We start from the raw sequence: 14,671 nt of genomic DNA on the forward strand, positions 1-14,671 counted from the left end.
ACGTCTTTCTACACTATGACGGTATCTAAATACCTCTTTGGTAGAAATTAGAAAATAAAGTACAATTCACTTTTTCTTGTATGCATTATGAAAAAAAATACTATATTCACCGAGAGGGGGTTTATTTAATATAATAAATTGTGCACAAAATTATATTTTTCAAGCAATTAAAAAATTTTTATTATGGATGAACTCTTAAAAAAATTATAAATTTCATTATTTTTTCTGGAATTGCTTCTAATTGCATCACAATAGAAAAATATGGAAAACAATTATTTCATTTTTTGAGAAATTTAATATTTCATATAAGTGACATTTGGAGATACTCCATAATAAGCAATGAATTTGAGGTTATTTTGTTTCTTTAATATTATTTTAATATCTAGAAGCATTTCAATTAACATGGTGGAACTTTCCAAATTGTTACTTAGTGTCTCTCTCTCTGGCTATAACAGTACTGAGAATGCTAAAAAGAATGTATTCATTACGAAATGTATTTGTTAAGTTACTACATAAAGTTTCCAAAATAATGAATATTAAGTTTTATATTTATTAGTATGATGTAGAAAACACATGAAGAATGCAGTTTTATTGAAATACTTTTGTAGTTTTAAAATTTTCTATATCGTAAGCTCATAAAATTTTTAAAACTTGATTTATTATATAATAAGAATCTCAGATTTTTATTAACTTGTTGAAGCATGTTGAGCGTTAATGGATGCCCCTTCCCGTAAATCGGGTTGTCTAAAGCCATTATTTCTGATTTTCCAAATCGGTTATTTTTATCTGTCAATTTAAGAGTTTTGTAAAAATACAATAAATTGAATTATTTGTGTCGCCTTTGATTTCACTTCAAGTGAGCTGAAATGTTGTCTCTAATACCGTGAAAGCCGAAGTCTCTTTTGTTGCGTGATAACCTGTTAAAATCTCTACTAAAAATACGATAGATACTTCGCATTTTTCTTGTCAAAATGGATTGCTATTATTTACTTTAATAACATCGGCATTAAGGAATTATTGTTTTTTCGTCTATTCTGTTGAAAGTTAATTTTTTATATTCCTTTTTAAACTGTTTTATTACATGTTTTTAAGAAAATGCATATTCTTTCACATTATCATTCAATTATTAAATTATAAATATGAATACAAACAGAAATTCTATATTTTATCTTATACAAGTATGTAATTATAGTCTGTTAAATTATTAAAAATATTATAAAAAGTAAAAATTGTAACTTCAGGTCTATAAAATGTAGTTAAATTTTACAATGAAAAGTATTTTAAAGGATTAAAAGTTTCATGCTTCCTGATTTTGATGAGACACGGTTCAAAGTATTTCTATAAATTTCATGTCTTGTTTGACTAAATTTCTTGATTTACCTTTTATTCTTTTAAGAAAAATCATTTGGGAGATTTTTTTTGGTAATAAAGAATGAATTTTTCAATAATAAACTTTCTGTTACAAAGGCATTCATTTATATAATTTTCAGAAAATTCTCCTTGAACAGATTGAAAGCTGTCGGTACGAATATGCACATCATTAACTATCTGACTATCTATATAGTTAATGTTAAAAGAGAGCTACTGATGGGTGAGAAATTTTGTGATAGCATAGTATTCCTTCAAAAAACCTAAAGCAAGGATTAAAATCATTCTTAAATTTAAAATTTTCATCGAGAAAATTAAAAATATCGGTTGCAACTAGTAAAAATATTTCACATTGGAAAAAATTCCATTAACCACTATTGGTTAAAAATTACATTTTAATAATTTGAAATGTAATTTTAATTCAAATTAGTCTTAATTTTATTTCAAACATAGAAAAGTTGTAAATATTTGTCTGGTTATGATTGAATTTTACATAATGATATCCATAAAAATACAAATAATTTTAAAAATAGAAATGGTGTCAATTAAATCTTTTAAAGAACGTCGGAGTTTTTCATTATTTTTAATGTAATGTATCGTAGATTATTAAATACACTTTGTAAAACGTCTTGCTTTAGTGCCTTGCTAAGAGAAAACAAGTAATCTCCTTTGCCTTCATAGTTCGGGTTCCTATCCATCGTTAGCTAAGAAAATATGAAAAACAAATTTGCGATGGCACTCTCCACAAAACCAGTCAGTTGCCAAATATACCGGCACTTTTCTTGGTCTCTCTGCATTATTCTGTTGCTTTTTCCGTGTATGTTATTTTAATTAAAAACAATTTTTACAGTTAAATTACGTGAATTTGAGACTTATTGATGTAACTAAAGAACAAAAATAATTAACTTTTAGAACACAAATATTAACTTTATTTGTATTGAAAAAGCCTTTTCCTTTCCCTTCTACTTTAACTAAAATCTGCCATCGTCAAAGATTTCAAGGATTTATTCTTCAGTTTCTCTGGTGCTTGGCATTCTCCATACAGAAGCACAGGCTTTGTATCAGCAGAAACAATCCATTTCAATGAGCGATCGCATTCCAATGGATTTTCTGTAGAAAGCAAAAGTCAAATGTCAAATGTAATTATGATTAATAGATCAAAAAGCCTAATTTAAATGGAACAACTTTTGTGAAGAGCAGTTATTTTTAGGCTTGTAAGCCAAATGAATATGTTCGCTTTTTATTGAAATCTTTCGTTATATTTCTTTCGAAATTAGACAAAATTAGATTGGGTTAGTTCGAAATTTTTTGTAGCCTGAACTAAGGAAATAAAAATGCTTCGAATGATAATGTGCAACTTAAAGCAAGATAAAAATTTGATAAAAATCTGAGCTCAAAAGACAAAAAAAAAAAGAAAAAAGAATTGTACATATTTTAAGAACTATTTTTACATACAAATCTCGAAAATAAACATTAAGACAAGTAATTATATTATCTGAGCAGCATATGAAATGAGGCAAAGATGTCAGCATCATTTGATTTGATGTCCATGATTGATTGATGCATTTTCCTAATTTCCATCTTTACATATAAAATATAATATTTTTCTACATTTGTATATTTAAAATAAGTATGTACAAAAATAGCATTCACTTATATGCCGTTTTACATTCATATTAATAAATATAAAAACATTGCATTTTTATTGCGGAACAATAAAAGTTATTCTTCCTTAAAAAAAGCTGGTGATGGTGATTTTAATCGCATTTTTTTCCCTCTGAATGCCCATAATTGCTTCTTAGTAATCTTTTTGTGACACGATCTTTCTGATACTTCCTTCTTGTGTAAAGGATTTACTATAAACTCCACTATGAAGCTACATGAGGACTTTTTTAGAACCAGTCTCACAATTTGGAACTGTAATCAGAAGATGAGTGCGAAACTTAAGTCTGCACTTCATTCTCCATACTTTTAAGCCAGAACCACGTTTCATTCACAACAGCAGACTGAACGATCATGAAGCCTGCATACACAACACCGCTTCATGCCCCTGCAACTATAACCCTATGGTTATTTAAACAGTGTAATGGGCATGATGTGGGGAGACATGGAAAGATGCTCCCGTTATATCCACCCCAGTGACTATTGTTCGACGCCTAACACTTATTGATTGAAATTTGGTTAGGGGATTTTAATATTGGACAAAGAAAGTCGAAAGCAATGAGCTATTTGAAATAAAAAATGGGAAGTTGCTTTGGCTTTTAAAGCAAACCATCAGAGATAACTGAAAACTTGTGCTCTTTTACATAAACACAGTTTGTTTGTGATTACAAAATTCAGACAAAAAATATAAAAATATTAACGAAGAATTAGAAATGGGAACAGAAATCAAAATAATAAAGAGAAAAACACGGAACAGCCCAAAAAATGCAAATACAAATAAATGCTATGTACAAACACAAAAATAACAGAAAACAAATATATCGATGTATAGATAGTGCTACTCTTGAGAATAGCATTCTTGAAATCAAAACAGCCAATGTCTATAAATTAACAGAAGTTTCTGGCAAAGTTGCGATTTTTTTTCTCTTTAATTTACAAATCTCTTGATAGATTAAACTGTATTCGTAATATTAAAGCTTCGTTTGTGTATATATCAATTCATGTGAATTCACTTGTACATTATTTTAAGAGGAACGTAAAACTGGATCATCCACATAAAAATTTCTGTAATGTAATTAATCCATTTATTCTTCTATTTTCCTATAGTATCAGAAAGGAGCTTCGATAATTATCTTAAAAATAGGATTATCTAATTTAATGCTGTGCTTAATTTTGTGTGACGTTTAATTTGTTTGAAAGTGGCATAGAATTATTTATGAATATTGATGTTTGTGTTGAGATGTATTATGATCTAAACAAAGAATAATAATAATATATAAATTCGATGATAGATTCCATACATAAGCTAGCAGTAGTACCTGAAAGATCTAATTTCGAAAGTTGGGACCACATTACAGACCAGATTGGCTCCTCTAAAGTTGTTAGTCTGTTATGTTGAATCTCTATAATCCGAAGATTTGGCATGTCTACGAACAGATCATATGGAAGGTATCGCAAACGATTGAAGCTAAAATAAAATATATATGAGCATTCATTTATGTAAACAAACTTTTTTTATTTAGTTGCTATTTATACAAAGCAAATCTACTATTAGAGATTTATACAAACATATTTAGTATTTACACAAATCATTTTAGTATTTAAACAAACCAAAAAGTAATATCATTTTAATACTTATTATCTATGATTCTTTTAATAATTGTTATGCTAAACGAAAATATAAACAATTGAGAAAATCTGTTTATTCTCATATATTTTAATCTAAGTAAAAACTTCGTTCTCGTCACCTTAGGTAAAATTATTTTTAATATACTTTATTGAACATCTATAAACCATCCTCAAAATACTTGTAGAGAAAAAATATTACAACTATATCCAACTTTTTCAGATTTATTAGGTCGAAAATTAAAAGTTGATATTAATCTTCAAACAATGTCAAGTGCAGTTTTTTGCAAATATTTCTCATTTATTTTTCAAAATAAATAGCTTGTATAACCGGAATAAATCAATTTTATTTATGTCACATTTCAGAAAAATCTAAACTGGTAAAATAAATCATTATTTCCTAATAGCTCATTTCGTAATAATGCAGCAAACTTTTCTATTAATTTGTTGTTATATTTTTCTAATTCGTATTTTCGTATTGAAAATGAGATTTCTTAATTCAACCACTAGGCAATAAAAATTTGTTTTAAAAAATTGTGTACTTTGAAATATAATCGAATATTTGAAATGAGTCCAAATTACTTTTCGCCTCGCTCTTACAAATTTCATTCATTTTCATTTAAGTAAGATGCTTCCTTTTAATTAAAACAAAAACAATAAAGATGAAAATTTGTAAGCAAAAAATATTCTACTATATAGGATTTAGCATAAAACAAGCAGATACTGTTTTTCTTTGAATATCTATCTTTAAAAGTTAACTTCAGACTATTTGATAAGTTACTTCAAAAGATCCGCAGGATTCTTAGATGAATAATTGATTTTGATTTTGAAGTTTGCCTCGGAAACTTCCAGTTTATTTTAATTTGCTTATATCAATGTCTCGTTTGAAAGCAACTCTAAGGATATATCGGGATGGGCCTCATAATTTTGAACCAGCGTCAGATGACGAAAATTACACCTGCCTAATTTCTATACCACACCAAAGGGCTCAGAAACCTTCAAATGGACATGAATATATACTTTTATCTAATAGCACACACGTATCTGGTATGATCTGTTAATTAAGAAGACTACATTAAATATTAATTCTGTAACTCTTTGCAGTCGTAAAAGTATTTTTAACTACTTTCCGTTTCCATGTAACTACTCTCCAGAAATATCCATTTTTTTAGCTCTCTCTATATATAATGCGATATCCCACTTATATTACTTCATGTGCTAAATGCCATAAAAAAATAGTAAAGTTATCATTACAATATTGTTGGCATTTTGCGCTAATAGGAAGAGACGGCTTTAGTACAAATTTTTCGTATAATAACATTCCTTTCATATACAGATTTAAACCGAATCTTGATATATTAAAGTACGTAGGGGTAAAGAAAAGCATTTGGATGCTCACCCAGGTCTTTAGGTAACCATTGGGCACAGCACTTGTTTAAAATCGATTCAATTTATAAACATTTTAATTATGAATTCATTATCCTAATTATCTTCTTTTTATATTTTGCTGAAACGCTGTAGTTGTGTAGACATACCAATATTTACTGGAAAGTAAAATAATTTGTCCTATAATCTAATATTTAAGAAAAATCTCGTACAATTAAAAAACTCATTTATATAAATACATCGACTAACTTTAAAAATCGGCTAACTTTAATATTTTACACAGAATAATTGCTTTAAAAGTTACGATTTAAAAACTTGAAATAACCAAAGACTTAAAAAAGCATCGCTCACATGTCATGCCGTTTCAAACAGCAAAACCAAAATAATTCAGCCGAATTCAGTGCTTTTGTAAGTAATAGTTTTTCATGTAATTCTACTGAATTGAAAATGTTCTACGAATTTTATCATATGAATATAAATATTAAGAACAAGCATTTATGAAACTTTAGCATTATTTAGTTTTTAAATTTATATTACCCAATTCAAATTCATAAGCTAATAAAATTACCTCAGTAAGTTGAACTCCTTGCCTTAGTAAATTTATAATTTAATTTCAGTTTCATTATTGAAACTGAATATAGTTTGTAAACTTCACAATGCTAAAGTAAAACAGAAAGATTTAAAATTTTTTGTAATTCAAAGAAAGGTATATAATAATATAAGTAATGAAATATTTACTTGAGACTCAAGGAACGTAGTGATTCAGCTGGACTAGGGAACATACTTCGCTTCATTGCAGTAAGTCTGTTTCCATCCAAGATCAGAAACATAACGTTTGTGGCTTTGGTAAATACTTTGTCTCCGAGCGTAATAATATTGTTATTTTCCAATGAAATAGATCTCAGGGACTTTGGTGCACTTGCTAACCAATCGTCTTCAAGTGTCATTATTTTGTTCTTGTCGAATATAAGCTCTTTGAGTTTTGTTAAATGACTAAGGGACCATGATCCTACAGGATTTGTTTTGTTAAAAGTAGCTCTCATTTGCAAGCTGACAAGATAATCTTCGAGTCCCGAAAACTGAGGAGCCAAGAGAGTAACTGTCGAATTTTCAAACATTATCCTTTCGACAGGAGCATCTTTAAAAGCATCGGCATTTACGGGTTCCAGAATTCTGTTCATAAAGAAAGACATTTTGTAAATTCCATTATTTTTTTTCAAACCTCTAATGGACTTATATATCTGATCAGGTTTCCAAAAATGATTGCAGAACATCATAGCTTCTTCATCTTCTTCTTCACAGTAGCATGGAAAAATATCAACAGGCTCGGGACATTCATAATGAAGAGCTGCAGCTGACAACACTCCTAGCGCTAACAACGCAAGTGGAACTGCTAAATGAACACCCGAATTTCTTCTGAAGACAAGCTGGGAAAAAAATAGTCCTCAGTTATTAGAGAATAGTGCTGCTCATAATTAAAAAAGAAATGTACATAAATGAAAGAAAATAGATACATAATTACGGGGTGAGGCAGAAAAACCCGGACAAACAAATTTTAATATAACTTGATTAAAAATTAATAAATTAACAAAATATTACAAATAATAATTAGAGTAGACTTTTTCTGATGAATAAATTTAATTGGTTTCAAAGTGGACGGCTTTTGCAGTGATACAGAGGCTCAAACGCTTATTAAAATTTTCAGCAATGGGCCGCAAGTCTTTTTCCTTTAATCTATCCCATTCCAGCAGAAGTCATTACTTTAGAGAGTCCAAACTTTTATGTCGTTTAGTGCAAGCCTCTCTGACTTCAAAATGGACCTTACTATTTAATCATGGGATTGAGATTCGGCGAGTGTTGTGCCCATTCTCCAGATGATATCACGACCAGAAAATGTTCCTTCCACCACTCTTCTGTCTTTTTAGCCTTGTGAACTGATGCAGAGTCTTGTTGAAACACCAATTAAACATTTCCGAAGTGCGGTTTGTCCCACGGAAATATAACAGCTTCTTGAATGTCCTACTGGTATACTTTTTTTAATTATTTTAGCTACCTCATCCACAAAAACGAGAGATGTTTTGCAGCTTTCGCAAATTATGCCTCAGACCGTGACCGACTTTGAATTTTTGCGATGTTCACCAATTGCTGAAGTGCCTGGTGCGTCTACAGACCAGATCCTATAGTTCTAGGAGTTGCGAACTTTTGAACGGTAAAGAGCTTCTCATTAGTGAAAAGGATTCTCTCTCAGTCCTGACATGCGGCCCATTTCAAAAGTTTCCAGCGTCTTTGGAGCCGCACGAGTTTGTTTTCTTCATTGAGAAACTCAACTTTCTGGACCTTGTAAGGCTTCAGTACAAGCTCTGATTTTGCCATTCGTTGCTCTGATCGATCCCTTCTTTTCAGTTCACTAGAGATCTTTCTCATGGAAAGCTTCGAATTTCATTGAACTCGCTTTTTGATAACTTACTGCTACTGAAAGTGTTCACCATACTTTTTAGTTCACTTCCTGAACTTTGACTATCATTGCAAGCTCTTTGAAACGGTAGATTGCATCAGACACTATTTGCCGAGGCACATTAAACGAACGAACGATTTCATACTGTTCGTTTCCCAATTTAAAATAGCATATCTTTTGCTTGGCATTGTAAAAAGGTTAAAAATCAGTGCATAAACTAAAAGATACATTATAAAATATATTATAATTGAAGTGGTAGACAAAAAGAAATGAACAAAAATTAAAAAGAAATAAATTAACTTCTATTCTATAATGTAATAACTTTGTCCGAGTTTTTGCGCCGCACCCTGTAAAAACGAAATAATCGAATCTAATTATAGATGCCAAAATTACCTTCTATCAGTAAAATTAATTCTCTCTAGTGCTCACTAGCAAAAAAAGTAACAGTTCCAAAAAATTCATTTGTATATTATTCCAGTAATAGGTCTAATTTAGAAACGTCTTATCAAGATCTAGGAGAACTAATCCGAACGATGGTGCCAAAAAAAGACATGATGCCACCCAGGTCTCTGGAAACTTTGCTCCAGTCTGTCTCCAGACATTTCGCCGAATTGCTTGATACAGGCAGAATGTCTTAGGTCTGAATGTCTGGAAAATTTCTAGATAGTGCTACGTGACACTTCGCCGTAACAGAAAATTCATAATGATGAAACAAGAACTTCATAAACTATAGTCATCTTCGCAAGTCAAGTATTGAAAATTATGTGACCTTTTGAATTGAGACCGTATATTTGTTTGTATTCTGATACTTTTCAGGATTTGTGCGTCACATTTTGAATCAGAAATTTGAGGGAGTGGGGATCATTGAAAGTTATATTGTAGCTGAGCTAAGTTCACATCTTAATATGTACTATTTTAAAATGGCCATAAAATAGCCTCTTAATAGCCTATTCTATAAGAAAAATGTCACTACCGAAAACTGGGAGAAATCTGAAACATCCCTTCACATCTTAAATCTTTAGAATTGTAAGGTTTAATGTATACCTTTAAGCTGTACTGAAAGTTAATTGTTATAATTTATGTTGCAATAAAAATTTTCGTCTGTCTTTCCTTTAAAAATAAATATTTTGAAGTTGCGTCACCTTTCGGGATTAGTGAGATTCTAAACGATAAGCTAAGAATAAAAGAAATGTTCTTTGAAATCCTCTGACTAGATTTAATAATAAATATCATCATTTAACATCACTGATATATTAAGCCTGCAATATTGCTGCTAAACTTTTCAGTTTTATTTAATTTTAGTATCTAATCAACCTGAAACACTTTTTAATATAGTCAAGGTTTAAAATATTTCCAGAAATTGTTTGGTCTATTTCTTTTAATTATATTAAAATTAATTATGCTAAACTAAAAAAGTTTCTTTCCCTAGAACTCCGAAAAAAACAAACCCCAAATGAAAAAATAATGTCAATAAAAACAATTATAAGTCAATTATCTTAGGGAATTCAAGAAGCACAATATTTTTTTTAATTGAAAGATAGGGCATCATCAAACTCTCATCGGCAAATCTGGTCATCTGTGTTTGTTCTGTTTTCGCGCGCTTTTATTTTTTTATGATGGTAAACAGTTAAATGATTGAAATGAAGTTAACAGTGAGTATATCTCTAAAAAAATCGAGATTTCTAATAATATTTGAGCTACTATTATGACAACAAAATTTAACTTTCCCCAAAGTTTCTTACAAAAATTTTAAAAAACATTCAAATTCTCAGAAAAATAATTTTTTTTTGTTATTGGTTCTTGGTTGAATATTAATTTTTAATATCTAAACAGTATTTACTAAATTTCATTGAATAAATTTTCCTTAAACAAGAAAGTTCATTAGCATTTCAAATGAATAATTTTCTGAGCGAAGAGTTTTAGGAATCTGGCTGATCTTTTACTTGTGTCAATTGAGAATGGAGTTGTTTATGATGTGAATTTGATTATAAATGTGGATTGAAATTTATTGTTTGGTTTCAAATATTTTTCGTCTTTTTCCTGTTACACCTTAATAAGTACTACATTTTATCTTCCAGCAACTAGCTAAGTGGAGGGTGATATCAGTAAATTCTAAGCTAAACAATACCAATTCGGTCCACAGTCTAGAAAATTAAAGATGTTGGAATTTTAAAGTTTGATTCAATTTATTTACCTTCTTATGTTAGTGTATTTTTTTTTATCTGAAACTGCTGTGCATTTCTTGACTATGCTGTTTATTCAAATGCATTTTATAAGGTTAGTAATATTATTTTTTCGATAAAGATTTACTTTTATAAAATTTCAATTCATTTAAAAAGAAAACACAATCAAAATTAAGAAAAGCACTAAGTTTTGAAATGAGCTTCTAGTTTAAATATGGAAGTTTTTCATCTAATAATCTGGATAAGATACAATGTATCGAATTAAATTTTCAACTGTGAAAATAAATAGAACCTCCTAAAAAATTCAAATCAAGGAAAACCCATTTATTATAATTGCTAGCCTTGCTTAATGTGTCAAATTAAAAATAAGAAGAAATCAAAGCAGCAATATAGAGGAATTCATTTTAAACTACTTTTTATTTCAGCAAAGAAATTATAAAATTTTAAATTTAATAATTTTATAATCCATTTTTTTCAAATCATTACAACAAAATGTATCAGCAAAATGATTTAGAAAATATAAATGCGTCTATTATTTCAAAATTACTAGAAAGCAAGTAAAATGTCATGAAGGAAAAACTTTAAAAAATGTGTTGCATAGGATTTGCTTCCAGCCAATAAATATAAGATAGAGTCTGTAAAGAGTTGGACCCAGATATATTTAACAATTATATGAAAACTAAAAGATAATAAATATAATAAATAAATATCATAATATCAAATGGCAACACATAAATATAATAAATATATGTTGGAGAAAATATTTATGCAGCTATATCATATAGCCAAACATTTTATTGTATTCTATTTATTTACAAAAGTAATATAATAATTTAGCTTTCCATTACCAAAAAATCAAGACAAGGTAAACAAAAAGGAAACGATGAACCCTCCAAGTTTTTTCCCTCTATAACTTTCGAATTCTTCAAGTTGCTAAGGATGAGAGGCAATGCATTTCTAGTTCAAATGAATTGCCTCTCTGAGATGAATAGAACTTTTAATTAGATTAACAACTCGTTTAGCAATGACTATTTTATAACGTCATTTTGATTTGTCCCTTCCATACTAACAAGAGAACGTTTGATATTGGTATATTTTACGTGATCTGGGTATCCTGGGTTTCTTTGGTGAAAACTCGAATACGAAACCCTCTACCTGACTGTCGCCAGTCCACCTTTCCATTTAGAAGATACTAATTGATACATTCAGAGTTGCTCTAAAATACTTGCTTGTATTATATCTTTAATGTAAAAAACATTTTTTTGTAAATTATTAAAATACATAAAATCCTTTTACTATGCCACACCACTTGACTGGCCCCTTAAGCAAGTACTCCCTAGAGAATGAAGGGTATATCAAATAGTTCTTTCAGTTCTTTTGTTACAAATTTAGTTTACACCAATGAAAAAAATTCCGAAAAATAGCGATAGTGTAGATCAGTATTACTGTTACTGCATTTCAAAATCGTCTACTTTAACATTTTTAAAGAATTTATAATAACTGAAGAAAAAATTTCGCAGAAAGGAATTTGGAATTTTGAAAAGGTAAAATTTTGAATTTTAAGATGATATTAAAATATTTCTGGTAAAATTATTTGTTACGAAATTTACAGGTAAATGGCGAAATTTTCGTTAATTTATAAATAATTAAATGTTTAATTAACTTTTGCATTTTGAAACGCTGACGATATTATTTATCTTGTCCTAAAGAATAAGTGCGCAAAGTTTGATTAAAATCGGCCGAGTCGTTTAAGAGGAGATGTGGAACATAGATACATACATGTATGTTCCACATATTTATGTATATAGCCACAAGATCTCTTTATATTAAGATAAAATCTTATATGTATTTAAATAAAAATAATTCCATGTAAGATACGGCTTATATTTATGTGCTTTAAACTCCGAAGCAATGTAGTACCTATAGATATATGTCATAATATAGGTGTAAGTACATGTAACCAAAATTGGCCAAAATAACCAAAAATTTATATATATTTGTGTTATCAAACAATCATCTATGCAAAAGATTCTACTAATCATTAACCAATATCATATCTGAAATGTCATAAAGTAAGCCCCATAAGTGAATAAATAATTACATTGCACATCGAAATAAATATAATATTAGAATATATAGCATTATGCATTAAGGAAAAAACGATAAAAAATGTTAATAATTTCAAAATGCATTTAAAAATAATGTATTACAGTAAAGTCAGGCTGTGCTCATCACTAATTTATAAACGATTGATGTTCTGACTGAGTAATGCAAATATTTTCAAAATAATTAATTTCAGAAAATTCTTTAATACAATTACTAATTTTCTCAAGAGATTTAAAATTGCTGAAGTGCATAATTAATGTAATAATTATCTTTATCAAACAAATTTTTCTTTGGAAAACTGTTTCTTGACACAGACAATATAAATATTTTAAGAAATTTCAAACCGAGAAAATCTTTCCTCGAGATTTTTTTCCTTAAATAAATAACATCGCATTTACAATTATTTTTGTAAATAAAATATTTTTTAATAATTCTCCCATGAATAAATATTAAAAATTTATAATTCTCTCATGATTAAAATTGAATATTTCGTAGATAAGATCATAGATAAAATAGTACATAACTATTTAATGTTTAAAGGAAAAATTTTGAAGAAATTTTTCGAACTAATACTGGCTACTGTGAATGAAAAATAAAAAGTTTTTTAAAAATATTATGCTAAATAAATCCCTTTAATCGTTGGATCTAAATTTTATTTCAAAAAGAGCATTCGAGATATTTGAAATTCACGTAAGATAATTCAATTTATTTAAAAATTCATCATCTATGTTATTTGCAATTAATGCAGTTATGCCATTTTTAATTCCATAATCAAAACATCATTAGACTTTTCACTATACTTTAGAATTTCTATTAATTCTTATGCATCTGTTTTATGTAAACATATATTCAAAGGAAGATTTATTCATTTAAACTTTTATCAAAAAATGAATAATCTGGGCAATTACCATTTTCTTAGAAACAAGCGCTGGTCTCTGTTTGTGGTTCCCAAAGAACTGGCATTGCATCGATATTTCTGCTTTTAATCTCGTTTCAATTCTGTCTAGTTTTCCAGGTGTTTCTTTTCTCTAACTCTGTTCTAATTAGATAAGCTGTTTTATTTTGAGAACTTGGAATTGGCTTTAAAAAAAATGCATTTATTTTTCAGAAAAGGGCATTCGAAGATTCCTTCTTTAATTAAATGCACACTAACTAACACATGGAATTTGAATTCATAAAACATTATTCGAAATTCACAAATATTTTTTTTGTAAATGACGTCATTGCTTTAAAGGCGGTAATACTCCTAAAGTATAACGGAGATTTGAATTTAAGAGGGCATTATTTCTCATAAAAAGATAGTACTTTAGCGGTAATGTATGGATTTCAACAAAGCGTGTTTGAAAAAGTAACATTACAAAAAAGTTTCTGCGAAACGTAGGCTCTCCATTTTAATTGAATTGTTTATTTAAAAATTTGCTTTTAATAGCAATAATTTTTGCAAAATAGCGAATATGATAAAAAATATATTTTGAGTTTATTTGCAACTTTTTGAAAATATATTTATTGAATATATTTTCATTTTATTACCTTTCTTTAAACACTTCCACAATAACTTTATTCTCTTTTTTTCCAATTTTGAGATATCTCTGCTTTTTCTCAGGTTCGTTAGAAGAATGAAACCATATTAAAAATAGAATTCATAGAAGTATTAATGTTGAAAGTTCCTCGGTCGATATTACAGTTCCAATAATCCAGTAGAATATTAATATTTGCAGTTATGTTTAATTTGCCTCCGTTTCCTTTTTAAAAACTCTGCTTAGAAAGTTCATATACATCTGAAAATATTTTTAGGCATTCGTTTTTTCTAATGAAATTTTGCAACTGAGTCAATTCATACTTCGATGAAACTAGATGATATGAGTATTCACGCATATCATCTAAG

The 14,671-nt window shown here is 28.5% G+C and overlaps 1 protein-coding gene across 1 annotated transcript; it reads right to left on the reverse strand.

The window, feature by feature from the left end:
- Positions 1–2,269: 2,269 nt before the first annotated feature.
- LOC129959945 (protein slit-like) lies at positions 2,270–13,771 on the reverse strand. The gene is made up of 4 exons (XM_056072860.1): positions 13,695–13,771; positions 6,781–7,469; positions 4,350–4,498; positions 2,270–2,478 (listed from the first exon to the last, which is right to left on the reverse strand). Exons 1-4 carry the CDS (start codon positions 13,752–13,754, stop codon positions 2,336–2,338), a joined length of 1,041 nt encoding a protein of 346 aa, XP_055928835.1. The 5' UTR covers positions 13,755–13,771; the 3' UTR covers positions 2,270–2,335.
- Between the last annotated feature and the right edge of the window lie 900 nt (positions 13,772–14,671).

Source organism: Argiope bruennichi, chromosome X2, assembly GCF_947563725.1.
Source record: "Argiope bruennichi chromosome X2, qqArgBrue1.1, whole genome shotgun sequence".
NCBI classification, from domain to species: domain Eukaryota; kingdom Metazoa; phylum Arthropoda; class Arachnida; order Araneae; family Araneidae; genus Argiope; species Argiope bruennichi.

Excerpts from the sequence above, each read along its gene's own strand:
- LOC129959945 (XM_056072860.1), bottom strand. The coding sequence starts at position 13,754 with ATGCAATGCCAGTTCTTTGGGAACCACAAACAGAGACCAGCGCTTGTT. Across the intron at positions 7,470-13,694 it reads CGCTTGTTTCTAAGAAAATG|CTTGTCTTCAGAAGAAATTC; the intron begins GTAATTGCCCAG and ends TTTTTTTCCCAG. Across the intron at positions 4,499-6,780 it reads CTACGTTCCTTGAGTCTCAA|CTTCAATCGTTTGCGATACC; the intron begins GTAAATATTTCA and ends ATTTTATTTTAG.